This window comes from Sinocyclocheilus grahami, unplaced genomic scaffold, assembly GCF_001515645.1.
Source record: "Sinocyclocheilus grahami isolate Dianchi unplaced genomic scaffold, SAMN03320097.WGS_v1.1 scaffold346.1, whole genome shotgun sequence".
NCBI lineage: Eukaryota > Metazoa > Chordata > Actinopteri > Cypriniformes > Cyprinidae > Sinocyclocheilus > Sinocyclocheilus grahami.
The window spans coordinates 1,515,586-1,536,218 of NW_015505525.1; the positions used below are offsets into that span (position 1 = coordinate 1,515,586).

The 20,633-nt window shown below is 41.5% G+C and overlaps 1 protein-coding gene across 3 annotated transcripts in view; it reads right to left on the reverse strand.

Moving 5' to 3' along the window:
- Nucleotides 1-7,803: 7,803 nt before the first annotated feature.
- Nucleotides 7,804-20,633, reverse strand: part of chrnb3a (cholinergic receptor nicotinic beta 3 subunit a) — a 27,947-nt gene continuing 15,117 nt past the window's right edge. Inside the window, exons 1-5 of one of the 3 annotated variants that reach the window (XM_016229032.1) lie at nucleotides 12,295-12,357; nucleotides 11,851-11,895; nucleotides 11,654-11,763; nucleotides 8,979-9,882; nucleotides 7,804-7,951 (exon numbers count right to left, since the gene is read on the reverse strand). In XM_016229032.1, coding sequence (XP_016084518.1) covers nucleotides 7,820-7,951; nucleotides 8,979-9,882; nucleotides 11,654-11,763; nucleotides 11,851-11,895; nucleotides 12,295-12,324 — 1,221 coding nt within the window. In that variant the 5' untranslated portion in view covers nucleotides 12,325-12,357 and the 3' untranslated portion in view covers nucleotides 7,804-7,819. Of the gene's footprint in view, nucleotides 7,952-8,978; nucleotides 9,883-11,653; nucleotides 11,764-11,850; nucleotides 11,896-12,055; nucleotides 12,211-12,294; nucleotides 12,358-20,633 lie in introns of those variants that run through there. The other 2 variants (XM_016229033.1, XM_016229031.1) reach the window with 2 other exon arrangements.

Consider the following 20,633-nt stretch of genomic DNA (forward strand, 5'->3'; position numbering starts at 1 on the left):
CCCGCTCCCGCAGGAGCTTTCCATATTTTCCCACTGCCGCAGCAGTGCCCGCTCCCGCAGGAGCTTTCCATATTTTCCCACTGCCGCAGCAGTGCCCGCTCCCGCAGGAGCTTTTCCATATTTCCCCACTGCCGCAGCAGTTCCCGCTCCCAGGAGCATTTTCCATATTTCCCCACTGCCGCAGCAGTGCCCGCTCCCGCAGGAGCTATCCATATATCCCCACTGCCGCAGCAGTGCCCGCTCCCGCAGGAGCTTTTCCGCATTTCCCCACTGCCGCAGCAGTTCCCGCTCCCGCTGGAGCCATTATCTGTATTTTACACATTTTACACTGTATTCTTTCCAGATGCAGTAGCAGTTCCCACTCCCACAGGGGTTTTTTTCTTTTTCAGATGCCGCAGCAGCGCCCGCTTCCGCAGAAGCCTCTAGTTCTCTCTCCTAAGCCTCAGCAGTGCCGCTACTACAAGCGATGTCCAGCACCCACCAATTTTAAAGTTCTGCAAATTTGGGGGGTTATCAACGCTCCTCTCTGGCTGCTGTCCCATACTAATTGCATCTTTGGGGGAGCATTCTGGGTCCGGGCTTAATCCCGAGCTCGGACCCCTCTCCCCGGACAGGGGGAGTACCCCGGGCTCGAGAGTAATTACCGAGCTCGGAGCCCTCTCCCCGGACAGCACGCCAAATACGCATAACCTTTACTCGGTTCATTATAAGTAAGTGTGAACTCGTGAAGTGATGTTTTATTAACAAGTTTCGGGAGGAGCGCGTGCCGATAATTAACACGGCCAGTTCATCATCAGTAATTACACCATCTATCCAATCAGCACAAGAGAGAACCTCTATAAATAATCAAAGCAGCCTTACCTCCATTATCTCCCGTCTTTAGCATCCCTCCACCACCCCGACTCCTCACCTTCAGCCCGTTCCTACCCCAGCACTCATGAATTGCAAACAGATTCATCACACACTGGTGCCCCGGCAGGCGTTGGTTCTCACACAGGACTATGAAAGAGAGAGCAAGGCATTGGTTCTGACAGTCCCCAAACCCCCATCGGTGGCAGACACCGGTATATGACCTCTCCCTCTTCTCTCCTTTTCACGGCATCCACAAGCTTTGCATAACTGTCTCTCAGCATCAGACAAGACAAGCAGAAAACAGTTGGGGGAAAAAAGACAAGCCTCATGCACCATCAGCTCGACTCAGAGTGCATTAACTAACTTTTATTGTATTGTTCTTTTCTAGTCAGAGTCACAGATCATTTAATCTGTCCTTATTGTCATATAACCTACAGCCATGCAAAACACACTATGTACCGCCAATAAAATGAATGTAATATTGCTAATAATAATAATATGATTCTTAGTTATAAGCCTTTTGTTGATTTTAGAATTTTTATAATGTCATTTTAAGAATCAAAAGACAAGGCAGAAATTAGATCTCATAAGCATATAAAGTACAAGAAAGAGAAAAAACGATGTAATGGGAAGTATTACAGGCTCAGATTTATATTAAATGACCCTTATAAACTCAGAGAAGACCCTAGTGGGCAGACTATCAAGCTTTCCATATCTTTCTCTCTCTCTCTTTTACCCTCTCACTCTCTCACCTTTCATAATATGAGAAAGAATATGAGTGTTCAGAAGATTGGAGTTGAAGCTTCAAATATTGGAGGGCAGAAGGCGAAGAAAAAAAGCTGTAGAAAAAGAGAGGAACAGAATTTAACTTTTCTGACCCTCAATCAACTCAAAGAGAAGAGATGAAGAAAGAAAGAACAGCTTAACTGGAATCATGATTTCACTTTAAATTAAATGCATTTCCTTTATTCAGAGGCATATAAAATACTCCATGACCGAGATAGCACAGAACAGTGTATTTTTATATAGATAAAGATTTATAAAGATTTACACAGAATGACATGATGTCACTTCAGATTTGTTGAGTATGCTTCTTTTAGCAGGTCACATTGGTTCCTTTTAACGAAGAGTAAATGACACACTGGTTTCTATGCGATGTAAAGTTTTAACAAGCTAGTTAATCACTCAAACACACTTGAATAAAGTGTCAGAATATACAGAGAAATAGAATTAAATTGTTTGTTGCTTTTTTCCTGATAAATGCAGTTCTGAGACCCATAAAGTCAGTCTTGAAGACATTAGGCCTGGCTCCATGCTAGAACGGTACATATTTGGAAATATCAATTAGATGTAGTAATTCATACCCGAACAGATCAAGGACAGCATTTGGGGCAAAAGTTTAGTTAACACCCTCTGAGAAAGTTGCAGTGTAGTGTTATATCTCAGTGAATCATGATGTTTTTATTTTTAACCCGACACTATATATTTATTATGCAAATCAAAGTTCCCTCACAATGGATGTTAGTCATAAAGATTAACGTTATTGCAACCAGTGTCATTAGAGTGGGGTATGCTGCCATCTGTTGGCAATGAATGTTTATTTTATTTTATTTTATTTTTTTATTTTAATGGCACAAAATCTCATCTTAGTAGCTAGACTCTTCTTCATTTTGTAATTTTACCTGAATGTCAAGAGTTATTCATTTGAAACAGTTTTGAGGTTAATTAATATAATTTTGTGGTCTGTGAAATTGTATTAGATTAAATATCAAAGTTATTTTTTTTTGTAATAAGTGATCTGTGGACATGTTAATATTTTTACATTTGTGGAGTAAAAAAAAAAGGGACAGAAAAATGATTTTACTTGTGAGTTATTGTGTAAAATGTAATACTTATTGTATTTCTTGGGGATATTATTCAGTAATTACATGAATGTACATTTCAGACATATATTCATTAAAGTTCATTCAGTTTGAATTTACAGTGGTGCTAATGGCATACCTTCATTTAAAATTTGGCCAATAAAAGTCCTAGAATAATTTTACCTTTCAGCAGACTCACTTTTACACCATTTTAAACTATAATTGTGTGTGTGTGTGTGTAAATCAAACCTTCCATTCAATAATATATATATATATATCAAATTTAAATACCTTAAATACTATTTTTCTTTGATACAGTGAAGTATAAATTCATTCAGATGTGTTGTGAGCTCATAGTTATGGAGAACAGTTGGCTAATGAAACAACAAAACAATTTCAGACCCATGTAAAATAGGAAATACAGTTGTGAGTGTGGGTATTGTAAAGTAGGTTAAGTAAACTTGTTAGGATGTTGTGAGGTTTCTGAATTGAGACTGCTGCAAGCACCAGTGCTGTCGCACCACATAATATCTCCTCTACTGAATTAAACAGGAGGAGATGAAGTCAGACTATTCAAGAGCTGAGGTTGCCCGTTTTAAGTTCTTTTCAATTAAAATACAGGTCTGTTACACAGTTGCGTCCATTTTGTATTTAATTAACTTGACAGGTGAAGCCTGTTGTGACATCCTTTAAGTCGGCATTATGCATTATTAGAACAATACATCCATAAGACCTGAATTTATTATGTAAAATAAGTCCTTTAAAGAAATTAACCTAATCTACTGTGATTTTAATCAGAAAGCCCCACACCTTGCATATAAAATCTGTTACACAGGCCTCTTCAAGTCTCTCATCCCATCATGAAATTTATCTTCTTTTCAGTTGCATACACTGTACAAAAATGACATTATTTTAACGGTAAAATACTGTAAAAATCCTATGGTAAAAACCTGTTGATTCGATAGCAGTATGGTTTTGTTACTATACGGCGAAAAACTGTAATAGGCCTAATGGGATATATTACTGAAAAATAGGCCTACTGTTACATTTATGGTTTTTGGAAGTGAAAAAGAACAAGTCATCTTTTTAACAGTAAAAAACTATAAATTGTCACTCCCAGATTTCTATGTGTGACACTTTACATTTGATGTTTTTTTCAGTAAAATAAGTAAAAAAAAATTATCAACTATGCACATGTAGGGTTTTATGTTATCTTATTTTGTTAAATTATTATTGCATTTTAGTGTCATGTGTGAAGTTTTACATATACTGTAAATACAACATAAAAATCAGTCTTTTTACTTCAATTTCATGTCTTCAATGTGTTACTTGAAGATTCTTTGTAATTATTTGTGAAATTTACTAGCAATTTTAGTGAAATGTTTTAGAAGTAAATCTTTTTTTTCGTACAGTACAGAACTATATTGCGCTGGTTGTATGTTGACTGGAAAATAAAAGAAAGTATTTTTTGACATGCATTAGATTGATACGGATAAATAATCAACAATGAATTTTAACATATACAGCTCTGTGACTTGTAGGAGCATGTGGGGGACCTCGAGAGAATACACCTAGTGCTCATGGCTTGCAAAGAAAGAGATGGCACAACAGCGTGAAATTCAATTTACCGTTTTCACACTATGGGTTGCTAAGCCAGTGATTACAGAGCCCAGATGTGGTTTGAAAATATATCTAAAGAATACACACACTCTGGAAATGGAAATATTTCACGCTCTGTGCTTCTCTGAGAGGCCAGACAATTTCACTCCCAGATGAGGTGCATTGAGATTAAAGCCTATTAAGAAGGCAAACTACACTGTCAACAACACGCTGCATCATTGCACATTTGAATAATTTCTCTTTGATGCGATACAAAAGCAGCATTCAGGAATGTAGATGTTAAATACATACTCATTCATGAATACAAAAGCCAACATGAAATTATATGTACACATTGTACTTTCATATTTTGAAAATCAATAAAAGTCATTGGAGGGGAAGAGCATGCACTGATGAATCATGTACAATAAGATTTCAGGTTGACTTTAATATGTGACATCAGTATCATCAATGGTAAAAGAGAGATGCTTTCGAGAGGAACTACCGTAACATGTTGCATTCTACTATTGTTTAACACTTTTCTTGTAAATATAAACTGAATTGGCGTCTTTTTGTTAATGAAAATAAAATAAGATATGGTAACACTTTATTTTACAATGTCCTTGTTACACATTACATGTGCTTACTATACTAATAACAATAAACTCTGCATAAATACAAGCAACTAACCCTATAAATATAAACCAAACCCTAATCCTAACCATAACCCTATAGTAAGTACATGTTGTTGATTAATATTACTAAGCAATTACATAATTACACTGTATCAAAGGCACTGTAAAATAAAGTGCAACTAAAAATATATTGTGAATATATACAGCAATATGGTCAAAGTATCAAAGGTGTCCATTTGACCTGAATTCCCTCTACTACGTTTGCATTTTTACAGTAAACCCCCCCCCCCCCCCCCCCACCAAAAGGGGGTCTCGCGCCTATTTTGATAGCTCCGCCCCACACATACGTACGCAACCAGGCAACGATTAGTTCTGTGAAACAAAGCAAAACCAATGTTCCCCCTCTTCTACACCGGATGCGAGTGGCGAGCTGGGACAAAATACTATGGAACTCATTATAATCAGTGATGCTGTCTACACCATAATTAATTCATTCATTCATTACATTTATATAGCGCTTTTCTAGGCACTCAAAGCGCTTTACATTGTCAGGGGGTATCTCCTCATTCACCACCAGATATCTATATATATATGATATAGATATAAAAAAAGGTCTAGGTTTAGGGTTCTCTCGAAAACATTATTTTAAGGACCCAAATAACACTGATTCAATGTTTCCTGTGGAAGTGCCAGGCTATTCTGAACCACAGAGAAATGTTTCTGATGTGTCACAGCAGTAAATACACTTGCACAGATCAGTAAAAATATTATTTACATAAATTCATGTGATTTATTTTGTTCAGTTGACATCTCCATTTACTGACCTTGGATAAAAGTGTATCTATGGACAGAAATAAAGAAGGGTGTCATAATACAGTCCTTGCTAATGATGCCAAAGACAAGTTGGGATAATTTAATCTCACCACCCATTAAATCAACAACAGTATCTCCAAGGGTTTAGGGATAAGGATGCTTGACACTTGGTGTAAATTTAATCCTAAAAATATACATAAGCATAAATGGCAGATTTATAAAACAATATATGAGGCAAAATCTAGCAGAGTTCTATTTATAAATTCCAGATTGTGGAAAATTGTAGATACATACACATGCGCTTTGTATTATGCATGGCCTCATCTGCATAAAATTTACATATGCATAATATCAACCAAGGCCTGATACTACTTAATTTAACAGTACTAAAAAATAGGAAAACAGATGATAGACTGTACAGTAAATGTCACCTGTGCCAATAAGATAGATACTATTATAACTGATCATCATCCAGATTATTAATAATATTAATGAACAATTATATCAATCTGGATAGTGATACAATTTTTTACATTTACTGCAAACAGATTGCATTTTTTAATAAAGTGAATAGGTTTGCTACCTAGTGCTACCTAGTTAAATATTACTTACATGGACAATGACACATTTTTAACATGAAATAAATAAATAAATAAAAGACTGAAAGCAAAATGAGAGGCATAAAAAAGGTGGTTATACCTTTTACACAGTAATGCCAACTTATTGAAGATCTTTAAAACCATGATCCCCTTAGAGAGATTACCCAGATCCAAACGCCCTCAACTGTATAAGCTGCCTTTTAGTTTTGTGTTAAAAGGGCAGAAAATTCCTGAACTTAATTTTAGCTGAGTTTTGTTATTTTCAGTCTAACTATTGAACACAGCGTCTAGGAAGAAGAGACAGAAGCTGAATTTGGAGAGGATTACAGAAAAGGACTTTTAGAGGGATTATTGTAAAGTTGTGGGAACTACACATATTTCAAAGAGGTCATAAGAATGTCATTCGTAGGCTGAAATCTCTAAGATGTGCTGAGGTACATCTGCAGAGCTGGGGTGAAGATGAGGACGGTCCCAAGCACAGAAACTGTGAGAAAGACCCAGAGGAAGATCCGGTCCAACACCTGAGCCACAAACTTCCAGTCCTGAACAACCTGTGTGACAAACAGACCCAAACGGAATTAAGTACATACTGTCAACTAATTGCTTTTTCACTTTAATAACAAAACAGTTTTCATAGACTGAATTGTTCCAATTAGCATTAGGGGGCTTTCACACAGGATGTACTTTTGCCTTAATTTGTGCTATTTTTTAATTGCGCAGTTGTGTCTTTGACCACTTTTCAATCTGACAAATAAAAAAAAAACATTATTTAAAACGGTTCAATTCAATTTATGTTTAAAAATGTTCATGTAAGACAATACATTGATCAAACATTATTAAATGCAACATTTCCATTGTTGGCTTTCTTTGTCCTTTTGTCAAATGCTTTTCTTTATTTATTTGTCAGTCAATTTGAACCAATCACATGAGTCAACAGAATTTTAAGACACACACCATAAAACACTTTTTTTTTAAATAGGTGTTGTAGTTAAGAGAAAATCTTGCAGACACAGATGTATTTATGTAGTTAAATTTAAAACCATGTTGACAAATGGCTTCAGGCTAACATCTCCAACATTTGCCTTTGCAGATGGCTATCGTGTCAAAGCGTTGTGTCTTAGTGATAGCCGCTTTTGAAACACTGCTTCATTATTTATTTATTTTTGTTTTGTTTTGTATCAAATTTTGAATGAAATAAGTCACATGGCTTAGCTAAATGAGTTAATACACTACACTAATACAAACACTACAAAGGCTAAAAAAAAAAAATTCCTGAACTTCATTTTAGCTGAGTTTTGCTATTTTCAGTCTAACTATTGAACACAGTGTCTAGGAAGAAGAGACAGAAGCTGAATTTGGAGAGGATTACAGAAAAGGACTTTTAGAGGGATTATTGTAAAGTTGTGGGAACTACACATATTTCAGAGGTCATAAGAATGTCATTCGTAGGCTGAAATCTCTAAGATGTGCTGAGGTACATCTGCAGAGCTGGGGTGAAGATGAGGACGGTCCCAAGCACAGAAACTGTGAGAAAGACCCAGAGGAAGATCCGGTCCAACACCTGAGCCACAAACTTCCAGTCCTGAACAACCTGTGTGACAAACAGACCCAAACGGAATTAAGTACATACTGTCAACTAATTGCTTTTTCACTTTAATAACAAAACAGTTTTCATAGACTGAATTGTTCCAATTAGCATTAGGGGGCTTTCACACAGGATGTACTTTTGCCTTAATTTGTGCTATTTTTTAATTGCGCAGTTGTGTCTTTGACCACTTTTCAATCTGACAAATAAAAAAAAAACATTATTTAAAACGGTTCAATTCAATTTATGTTTAAAAATGTTCATGTAAGACAATACATTGATCAAACATTATTAAATGCAACATTTCCATTGTTGGCTTTCTTTGTCCTTTTGTCAAATGCTTTTCTTTATTTATTTGTCAGTCAATTTGAACCAATCACATGAGTCAACAGAATTTTAAGACACACACCATAAAACACTTTTTTTTTAAATAGGTGTTGTAGTTAAGAGAAAATCTTGCAGACACAGATGTATTTATGTAGTTAAATTTAAAACCATGTTGACAAATGGCTTCAGGCTAACATCTCCAACATTTGCCTTTGCAGATGGCTATCGTGTCAAAGCGTTGTGTCTTAGTGATAGCCGCTTTTGAAACACTGCTTCATTATTTATTTATTTTTGTTTTGTTTTGTATCAAATTTTGAATGAAATAAGTCACATGGCTTAGCTAAATGAGTTAATACACTACACTAATACAAACACTACAAAGGCTAAAAAAAAACATTATGCAGAACACGTATTATTAAATGGTATTCAAATATTTGCAGATTTCATTGAAAACTTCTGAAGACATTCATTGATTGACTGGAGTCATGTGGATTTGTGATGTCTTTATCAGCTTTTTAAAATCTCATTCTGACGACACCCATTCACTGCAAGAAGATTCACTGGTCAGCAAGTGATGTAAGAAACAAACTCATCTACTACTTGGATGACCTGAGGGTAAGTAAACTTTCAGCAAATTTTCATTTTTGGGTAAACTATTCCTTTAATAGACTACAGTTTCAAGAAAACGGGAAAAAAGCCTAAACACCTCTCTGATGAAGTGTTCCTTCTTGATGTGTCTAGAAATGTAGTGCACCGAGTAAGTGGCTTTCTCCAACAGGGCAATCCAGGCCTGGTTCTCATCTTCCTTTAACCCCCCTCGTCCTCCTCCGGTACTTTTCTGTTGCCCTCTTTTCATCCCTCTTTTTGGCTCTGGGCTCCGCAGCTCGATGTCTGGGTACTGATAACGATCAGTGTGTCCCCTCATGCAGAGCAGTCTAGGTAATCTCTGGAGGAAAAGACTCTTAACCCATGGTGCCATGGGATGGTATGTGGCAGAAGAACGATGATGGACGTTAATGACAAAGATAGTTACAATGATCGAGAACGTGACGAAGATCATGATAAAAAGCAGATACTCTCCTATCAGAGGAATGACTTTAGAGGAAGATGGAATGATATCTTCAATGACGAGAAGAAACACAGTGAGAGACACAAGGACGGAGGTGGAGAGGGAAAGCTTTTCTCCTTCATCCGAGGGGAGGTAGAAGACCAGCACGGTGAGAAACGACAGACCAAGACATGGGATGATGAGAAAGAGTGTGTAAAAGAGAGGAAGACGTTTAAGAATGAATGAATATGTGACGTAAGGATAGGAGTAAATGCCGTCACGCCGACTGCCTCTCTGGCCAGTAGCGTTGAGTATTTCCCATTCGCCATTGTCAAAGAAGTCTTTACGGTCTACATATGTGTCCACCAGGGTCAGGTCCACCATCGTGCCATCATATGTCCACGACCCAAACTTCATCGGGCAGTTCTGTCTGTCGAATGGGAAAAAGGTGACATCCATGTTACAGGAGGATTTATAGCTGGCAGGAGGAGTCCACATGATGGTACCATTAAACCTTACAATGGCTTTGGTCATTAGAGAACCCTCAAATCGGCCATCAGCGCTATCAGAGATGGAGAGAGGGAGACATGATATTAACAACTACATTTTACATTTTTTGAAGAAAATGTAAGTAGTGATTGCCCATGCAAATGTCACAAGGTTCTGGGTGCTTGACAGGACACTGCTAAGGTGTTATGAGTGATTGTTACATTGCCACTCTAGCTGTTGCTGGGTGTCTCAGATGTGTTTTGTCGCTTTTCCACTGCATGATATGGCTCGGCATGGTTCACTTTTGGGGGGTTTTCCACTGGGTACAGTACCTAGTACTTTTTTTTAGTACCACCTCGGTTGAGGTTTCAAGTGAACCGTACCGTTACCAAAACGTGACGTGTAAACTCTGCTGATCACGGATTGGCTGAAGAGAATCGTCGCTACCTGCGTCACTGAACTTGCGACACAAAAACACAACAGAACCGCTAGATTTAAATCAGCACAGCCAGCGAAGGATCGAACGCTACTGTTTTGAACGAGCGCACCTTTTTTTAACAACCAAAAAGTGTCTGTTTCGTTGTCTGTTGAGGAAGTACAGACGTTCCTCTCGTTGATAGCAGAGGAGCGGATCCAGCAAATCCCGCCCACTCTAAAGCGATACTAAACTGCAGTGGAAACGCAAACCGAGCCGAGCCGAGCCGAGACGAGCCGTGCCGTGCCGTGCCGTGCCGTACTGAGCTGTGGCGAGCCGAGTCGTACCACACAGTGGAAAAGCGCCATTAGATAACGCTACAAGTAGATTAGAGATTGCAAACATGACCCTATGTGTGGGTTTTGCAGTTAAAAAAAGAAACTATTTTTTAGAGTTTCTTTTTGTCAATTTATAATTCCATTTCTGCTCAGCTTACACTTCTCAGGCTCTTTTGAACATGTTACCCATGTTCCCAATCTTTTGTCCTTGAAGCCCCTCCCCTCCTGAAGATATAAGCATATCTGAGATGCTTCAAACATTCCTCTCCCCTAACCACATAGTTATTTCATCATTTAAAAAATATATTAATTACAACACATAGGTGTAATTAAACATGAAGCAATATTCAATTTTAATTTAATATTACAATTTATTCATAAATTAAATTTCCTGTTTTTTAATTTTTGGTAAAGTTTGTTTCTTTTATATTTGCTCTCTTGCTACAGTTTAGTCATGTCTGCTTATTATATTGTGATTTTGAGGGGTTTGTTTTGAGAATACTACCTCCTACCCAAAGCACAATAACTGTGGTAGCTGTTTTATTAGACAAGGTTGCTGGCAACCTTTATCTGGAGCTTTAATAAAGTGAACACAGATGTATGAGGGAAGAGTTCAGAAGAGAGTGAAAGAAGAGCAGCACATGTATGCAGATTGAGCAGCAGTTATTGTTAATACCAACTGGTCATGAGTTATTTAATAAAGTACATCTTGTAACTAGGTTATTATTTTTCTCTCATCTGGTGGAGACTGAGACACCACAGCTGCTGCAGAGCTCTTTATATTCACTATACTTGCTCACATCTTTTGCATCATAAAAATTTGATTAACGAATTGACAGACAACGTATTAAATCAAAGGAAGTGATTTTCAGCTTTTCTGATCAGTGGCCAGGCGTTTGAGGCAATCTTAATCTGTCTGAATCTGTCTGTATTTTATACATGACACAATGCAGATAGGGAGACTAAATAAACATAGTTTGTTATCTCTGTCTTTCAGCACACAAAAATTAAATCAAAATACAATCACATTATTCATTAATATGTGCACCTGTATGAAATTGATATGGATAAGAAGTTCTAAAAATAATTACTTCTCATAAAGGACAATGTCTGGTAGCCAAATAGTTTCGGAGGGCACTCTGATGGATGTGATTCCACCATAATCTTCTGGATTCCACCGCAGTTTATAGTCTGTCCACTCCTACAGGAAAGAGACCAATAAAGCATCAATCAGGAGAGTATTTTGAGACATACTTAAAAAAAATAAAGCTAAATTTCTTTGAGTTACCTGCCACAACCAGACATTTGTAGTCATTAGCTGATTCTTTTCATCCTGAAAAGAAAAATTAAGAAAATGCACAATGAAAGATGATAAATATCCATAGTTGCAAAATGATGTTAGTACCATACATGAGCTTGGACACATAACATGTTTTGAATGAACCCAAATGCAATATTTCTCCCAAAGTCTCTAAAAATTTCTCACCACTGACCTACTTGTGCCATACAGATGATTAACTCAACTGTGCTATTTATACATGCAGCTTAAAAGATAGTATCTTATGTCCTTTGTTTCATTAAATTGAAATTCAGACTCTGAATATAAACCAATATACGGAGACTCATCTGTTAAATAGGAATGGTGTGAAAATCAATTGTTCCCACAGTGTTCAGTGTTCCACCACCCAGAAAATTCACACTGTCAAGTCGTGACAAGGTAAGCACTGAATACCATGTAGTGTTGATTACAAGATATGACCATCAGGTGGCTCTGCAGGACTATTACATATAGCAATGGTTCTCAAACCTGTCCTGGAGTACCCCCAGCCCTGCACATTTTGTATGTCTCCCTCATCTATCACACCTGATTCAACTCATCAGCTCATTAGTGGAGACTGCAAGACCTGAAGTGGGTGTGTCAGATATAGGGAGACATACAAAATGTGCAGTGCTGGGGGTACTTCATGGAGAGGTTTGAGAACCACTGACATATAGAATGTGTCTGAATCCCAAAACAACTGACTTGCTGCCTCGCTGTCCAGATGAAACAGACTTCAAAGAGGCTTCTAACAAAGCACCATATTGTCAAACTGATGATCTTGGATATGTCTAAAGGGAGCTTGCAAAGCAACATTTTCAACACCCAGCACTTTTATTTTATAATAATGACAGGTTTCAAAGGGATTGATTGCTAAAAAAAAAATCTGTCAATCTTCACTGAATGATTGTATTTACAAGTTGAGCAAACATGAATTCTACCATGCAGTTGAAACCAGCAGCATGAAACTCATTCAGTAATGATGACAAAAGCAAATAGGTTATTATCATAATAAGTTTGATTGCTAATGGTACAATTTAGTCTGTACACATTTTGTGCACTTTTATTAAAGAATAGAGATAATACTTCATGATGAAGCAATAAAGATAACATTACTTCATGCACGGCATGTTCATTTTTTAAAACTTAAGTGGGAACTTCCCAAGAGGACTTGCAGCAATATTATTAGAAATATGTTCCTGTGAAATTAGTTAGTGAAATTAGGGTGAGTTCATTATACTTTCATTATAATCACTACAGTTAATTTGAAAACATTATGCAACTTCTCAGAACTTAAACTCCCTCCCCAGTCCAAAAAGTTGTTACCATGTAATAAAATAAAGTGCTTAAAAGGCATGAAATCTGGTGCTACACTTTAGAAATTGTAAACATTATTCATGCCTATTCAGTGTTCAAACACTTGGTCTGCTTAGTCATGATGATATAAAAAGGAGGACATAAAAATAACTTTTCTTAAGCAGCTTTGGTCCCAGCCCAACTATAACTGTTTGTGCAGCACATTTCAGCACGGATTGTTTTGTGAACATGTTACTTTGTAAAAGAAGGCATTGCTTATTGAACAGAAGAAAAGAAAGAAAAACCAGTTCTGGACCTGACGAGAAAATCTTAAAACAGATTTGTTTTATTATTATTATTATTATTTCTAAGCAACAAATATATATATATTTGAAAAATGGCAAGAAATAACAACTGATTGCCAAGAACAGTGTTTGCCTTTCTGTGGTTCCTGTGAAGTATGTAAAGGAAATTAATATTTTATAGATCAAAAATTAAACATTTACATATCATGTAGAGTTATTAAACTCACACTTTTAAATAGAGACAATCTGACTGCAAAATCAGGGGGAGACATCACATACAAATACATTCATACAGTAAGACGTAATTACTCTCACACTTCCTTGCAGTACATTATTGCATGATTTATGGACTGTTGCAGGTCTGACTCAGACTGTGATTTGATTTAACTTGAGCAACTGGCACTAACTTAAAGAGATCACACAGAAGTGAAAATTCTGTGATTATTTTTGCTTGTTGTTCCAAACTTGTATCCTATTCAAAGAAATATTTGAAGAATCTGTATGCAGCTCTTACCATACAGTGACAGTTCATAATGACTAGATGGCTTCCTCTCACAGTATCTTACACCACTGGTTCTTCTTTTTAGGGCTTGTCCATTATCCAAGTTGCTTTCTACTACCTATCAAATAAAATATAGGCTAATTGTCCTCCTGGCTTTAACCTCTGCTTAATTCACCATAGTAAAATTAATGAATAATGAATGTAAGGATATATCCACACAAACCACCAATATGTTTGAAAGAGAAACATAGTAGGTTTTCTATGGCTAATCAACATAAATAATGATGTAATAATTATAAAATAATATTTCTGACACAATTATTTGCTACCACAGAATAATGTTCTATGGCAAAAAAAAAACTAAAACTGGTAATTCTTAATTTAGGCTCATAGTTTAGATTAGAAGATTGGGTGGTTATATCTGGTCGGGTGGTTACATACGGTCTAGCTGCAAAAGTTCAAATATTTAAACACACCAAACCTCAAATTCGATTTGAACATTCACATACACATAGGGTTGGAACGCTACACATTTTACACGACACAGGACACACGGATCTTGACATACTGACAAGCTATAGAGGAGAGTGAGGCAAGGTGCGACAAAGGGAAGATGTCACAAGGGCAATATCTTACTTTAAGGTTAGTCAGAATCAGAAGTCCAGTAAAAAACAGTATGTTGTTTTCAAACACATAATTTTCCAAATGATTGCCGTGCTTTGTTTGTGATTTAAAATACAAACATGCTTCTGTATCAATTTTTCTTTGAAGTTATTATTCCTTTTTATGTATACCATGTTGTAATGTTGTAACCAATGCAATATCCAAAAAAACTACACTCAATGGCATGGGATAGATTCAACAAGGTAATATTCGTCAGAGATTTTGGTCCATCCTGACATGACAGCTCTTGCTCAGGACGAGCTCAGGACTAGCTTAAACAAGCTCTTTACCAACTAAGAATCTGTCATGATCCTGTCCTCTGTGCTTTGTCTGATTTATCATTGTTTAATGTTTCCTTGTTTGCGTTGTGTGAGCACATGGCTCTGTCTTTGTTGTTGTCTGCCATGTGATTCTTTCGTCCTGCCTACTCATTTTCCATTGCCACGACCCCTTGTTTAGTCCTCGTTTGTCTGAGTGTCGTCCCCTGCCCCTCTCGTTCTCTCCTCGTTTGTCTGAGTGTCGTCACCTGCCACTCTCGTTCTCTCCTCGTTTGTCTGAGTGTCATCACCTGCCCCTCTCGTTCTTTCCTCGCTTGTGTTGTCACCTGTTCTTCCTGTTCTCTGCCCCTTTATATTGTGCTCCCTTCCTCTCTTGTATTGTCAGTTCATTGTTTCAACTCGTGTGTTTGCTAGCACATCTATTCATCGAGTTCCTGAATTTTCCCAGTCAGATTGTTTGTTGAGTGTGTATTTAGTATCTTGTCAGTCCCCAGTCTAGTCCTTTCCTGTCCTGCCCTGTTCTGACTTGCAGGCTCAGCTACTGGTCATCTCCCTGGGTCTGCCACGCTGCTAGGCCTGTGCTGTGCCTGATACATCATGAGTGTGGAGTGGTGAGGAGTGTCAGGCCACCGCTGCTTACCTCCGGCCTCCTGCTTCGCTGCCTTCACTGCTCTCTGGCAGTCTGCCATCCTGGACTGGACTCAGTGGCCGATCACCCAGGCCTGCCTGTCTTCCAAGTCTTTCCCTGCCTAGTGTTTGGACTGTGTTCACTCCTCTCCTCACCATCTCTCGTCTTGTCTGCAAGTCTGTCTAAATAAATCTGTTAACACTCACTCTGCATTTGAGTCCTCCCTTCAGATTCGTGACAGAATGAACTGACCAGCATTGGACTCAGCAGAATGAGCATCAAGATCCTGCCAACTGCTAATGCCTGGGAGAGACTGGCTCGCCATCGAGGTCTGGCTAACCTTCGCCAACAGGGCTGGGATATAGGTGCATTTACCCAGTTTTTCTGGACAATGTCAAGGGGGCTTGTTTATGATGATACTACCCTCAAAGACAATTTCAATGCCTGCTTGGCCGATCCTGTGCCTAAGTGGGTGTTATGTAATGGCTACGAAGGTGGAACGAGGAGACACAGGCATAAACTCAAAATACAGTCTTTTAATCTTTGCTTCGGGGAAATACAGGGCAGGCAGACACTCACGTAGCACATAAGGGAATCAACTCAATAGCAGACAAAGGAATATTGGAGAACACAGGTTTTAAATACTGGGAACGTAATCAGGGAGAAACAGAAATGGGTGTGGAGCTAATTAATCAAAAACCATGGAAACAAACAAGGCAGGAGAAAGGAAACACAGAAAACTAAACCAAAACAGATCATAACCATAACAGTTTGCCCCCTCCCGGAATGGCACGTCCTCGTGCCGACAAAAGTCCAACAGAGGAGGGAGGGTGGGGGTTCAGGAGGTGGGCATGGGGTAGGCAAGGGGCAGGCAATGGAAAGGGAGCATAGTTCATCGTGCCAGGGTGGAGTGGATGGAGGGAGGAGCCCGGAGCAGGAGGAGCCAGATGGCAATCCAGAGGCCAGCCAGGATAGCAGCCCACGGTGGAGTCGACGGCGGGAGGAGCCATGGGGGGGGTATGGCTGACCCCACCAGGGGGCCGCACGACGGCACGTCCTCGTGCCGACAAAAGTCCAACAGAGGAGGGAGGGTGGGGGTTCAGGAGGTGGGCATGGGGTAGGCAAGGGGCAGGCAATGGAAAGGGAGCATAGTTCATCGTGCCAGGGTGGAGTGGATGGAGGGAGGAGCCCGGAGCAGGAGGAGCCAGATGGGAATCCAGAGGCCAGCCAGGGTAGCGGCCCAAAGTGGAGTCAACGGCGGGAGGAGCCATGGTGGAGATATGGCTGACACCACCAGGGGGCCGACTGATCGGAGACTGAGCTGATGGAAGAGGAGCCCATGATGGAGCAGAGCAGACGGAGAGCCAGGGTGACACTGAGGATCTGGAGGGTCAAGGACGGAGGTGGGGCTCCGGAAGACCGCTGCGGAGCGACTGAGGATGGAGGCAGAGCCAGAGGGAAGGAGGAGCCTGACAAAGCCAGAGGGATGGAGTGACAAGGCGAAGCCAGAGGAGTGGAGTCCCGAGGTGGCGGATGGTCGATGACTGACCATGGCAGAGCCGGAGGGACGAGGGAGCTGGTGGGATGACAGGCCATGGTGGAGACGAGGGAGCTTTGAGCCTAGGTGGAGCCGATGGATCGAAGGACCGAGGTGGAGTCCAGGGCTCGCAGGCTGGAGGCGGAGGCAGGGAATCCTCACGCCAAGGAGGAGCTGGAGACTGGAGGTACCTAGGCGAATCAGAGCGCCCAGATGGTGCTGACTGAGGGTGAGCTGAGGGACTGACAGGCACCAGCGGAGATGGGGCTGAGGAAATGACTGGTCCTTTAAGAGGAGGCGGGAGAGGGAGGCTGGGAGGGGACACTGGAGGACAGGAGCTGAACGGAACCAGCGGAGATGTAGGATAACTGGGTAATGCCTCCCCAAACCAGTCTATTAAATCCACTTTGAAACAGTCCATTAGTTCCTCATAATGTAGTCCAGTGACCAGTTGCAGCTCACCCTCAGTGGCGGGAGTGTGGGCGGGGCTTTCCTCCAAGCCCTCGATCTCCACCAGCACTCCCTCGGGGACAGGTGATGTTGCCGGCTCACGCACCTGGTCAGAACGGTCTTGCGGCTCATGCTCCTGGGCGACGATCGGCTCAGTCACGGTTTTGCACGCTGACTTTCGTGTCGCGGTAGGCTCAGGCTCTCCGTCTGAGGTGGGCTCAGGCATCTACTCCGTGCAGCGGGATGACGGCTGGCTGGTCTCTGGTTCATGAGTGGGGCTGGAGATGTCCTCCTCGGCAGGGCAGATGGAGAAATACAGTCCATTTCTCTCCAGCACCCACTCCACGAAAGCGGCAAAATCCTCCGGCGTGCCTTACACCGCTCGCTCAGGCTGGTGTGATAGAATATGCAGAGCGAGCAATCCGGGAAGTGTGTAAGGCATGCCAGATCTACAAAGTCCCTGGTATGGTCCTCCAGCGAATGGTCCTGTTGCTCCAGGCAAAGGAGTTGAACGGCTGGGATTGCCATTTCGGAAGAGGGGAGAAACATAACACAAAGAAAGAAAAACGCCGCTAATATTACTCACTTTGTAGGTCTGCTATTCTGTTATGTAATGGCTTCGGAGGTGGAACGAGGAGACACAGGCGTAAACTCAAAATACAGTCTTTTAATCTTTGCTTCGGGGAAATACAGGGTAGGCAGACTCTCACGTAGCACATAGGGGAATCAACTCAATAGCAGACAAAGGAATATTGGAGAACACAGGTTTTAAATACTGGGAACGTAATCAGGGAGAAACAGAAACAGGTGTGGAGCTAATTAATCAAAACCATGAAAACAAACAAGGCAGGAGAAAGGAAACACAGAAAACTAAACCAAAAGAGATCATAACCATAACAGTGGGAGATGGATAACCTCAAGATTTAGAATTTCTGGGACTTCTCCAGGTATCTTGTCAGTGTCTGCGCTTGCTTGGCCATTTGTTGTGGAGAAAATAAGGAAAGTGTGTCCAGCTGAATTAATTTAGTATTTTGGTAGATGGGTAAACTTAGTTTACCGTGGCAGCGGTCGCGTGAAGGCCTCGTGTGAAGACCGAAGAGTGTAAAGACCATCGACTCTACCGGGCAGGGACACCGGCAAAGGATAAGTATCGCTTTTTATTTCTCCTCTTTCCTATTACTTGTTTCGCGTCTGTTTCAGTTTTTATAACCATTTCTTACTATGTGTAAGTACGTTTTTGTTTTTTAATGTGTGTTTGGCAGTGTTATTTTTTTAGGATTACTGATAAACTACTGTCATTTGATTTGTATTTATTTTAATTTTAGTTAAATTATGTCTGAATTTCTTATGTCTGTATAGATCTTTTGTTAAGTTTTTAGTTTGATTTAATTTGAGTTATTTTAATACTTCAACAAACTAAATGGAATTGAAATCATATATATTGAATTTATAAATTGTTACGGAAGAGGCTTGACACAACAGGTTAGTTTATATACAAGTGTTTATTGTTGGTCACAGTGAGTACTGGTGTTGAGTCCGGAGGAAGTGAGGGTGAGGCCTGGACCTCGGGCGGCCATGGCGGATCCTGGACCTCGGGCGGCCATGGCGGATCAGGGGCCTCGGGCGGCCATGGCGGATCCTGGACCTCGGGCGGCCATGGCGGTCCATGGCATATGCCCCCCCCCAAAAATTCTCTTGGGGAAATCTACGGGGCTGTACTCGGGGCCTGGAGCCCTCCCTGGGCTTAACCGGGGAACAGGAGCCCTCCCTGGGCTGGAAAAAACATCAGGAGCCCTTCCTGGGCTAAATTGGGGATCAGGAGCCCTTCCTGGGCTGAACTGGGGATCAGGAGCCCTTCCTGGGCTTGACTGGGGAACAGGAGCCCTCCGTGGGCTTGACTCGGGAACAGGGTAGCGCATACGCGGTGCTGGCACTGGAGGGCGCTCTGGAGGAGCAGGAACAGCGAAGCGCATACAGGGAGCTGGGGCTGGAGCCGACACTGGAGCGAGCTCTGGGGCTGGAGCCGACACCGGAGCGGGCTCTGGGGCTGGAGCCGACACCGGAGCGGGCTCTGGGGCTGGAGCCGACACCGGAGCGGGCTCTGGGGCTGGAGCCGACACCGGAGCGGGCTCTGGGGCTGGAGCCGACACCGGAGCGGGCTCTGGGGCTGGAGCCGACACCGGAGCGGGCTCTGGGGCTGGAGCCGACACTGGGGGAAGGATAGGAGCAGTGAACTCCAGGGGCAGCGGCATGTCCAGGAATGCGGAGAGGCCAGTGGCCGGCGGGCACACTGGAGCGAGCTCTGGGCTTGCCACATTAACGTTTTCCGGGCTTGCCACACTAACGTCCTCTCGGCTTGCCACACTCACGGCCGGCTGACTTGGGGAAGCCACGGACGGCGGCGGACTGGTTCTGGCTCGGGACCGGACACTCCCCAGACACCGGAATACGCCTTCTCTCCAACAGAGGCCAGTGGTGTCTGGGAGGTCCAAGGGGCGATGGGAGTTGGCCCCAAGCCAGAACAGATGGTTGAGGGTAGCCTCGTCCATCGCCGTCTCTGCTGCCAGCCTGCAAAACTCCCCAGCGTACTCGTAGAAGGGGAGATCCCGATGAGCGAGGATGGAGAACCACGCAGCTGAGTGCATGCCGTGGGGGGAACTCATCTGTGCCGTCGGTGTGGTCCGGTCTTCTGTTACGGAAGAGGCTTGACACAACAGGTTAGTTTATATACAAGTGTTTATTGTTGGTCACAGTGAGTACTGGTGTTGAGTCCGGAGGAAGGGAGGGTGAGGGAAAGGTCCGTGAGAGAGTGCAGAGGATATGGAGAGTGGAGTGATCCGAGTCTTTAGCTTGAGTGAGGCTGGAAGGTATCCGGGGGAAGCACACACCTCAGCGATCCGGGAACTAGGAGACACTTGGAGACGGGGAGACACTAGAAGGAACACAGGAGGTAAGTGATGCATGAAGTATTCAAAGGTAATCAGTAGCAAAGTCAGTGAGTCCTCTACGTATGAACGAGACCGGACAGTGAGTGTGTCTGAGGTGTGTGCTTTTATGCAGGCTGGTAATGAGGTGCTTTATTGGTGACAGGTGC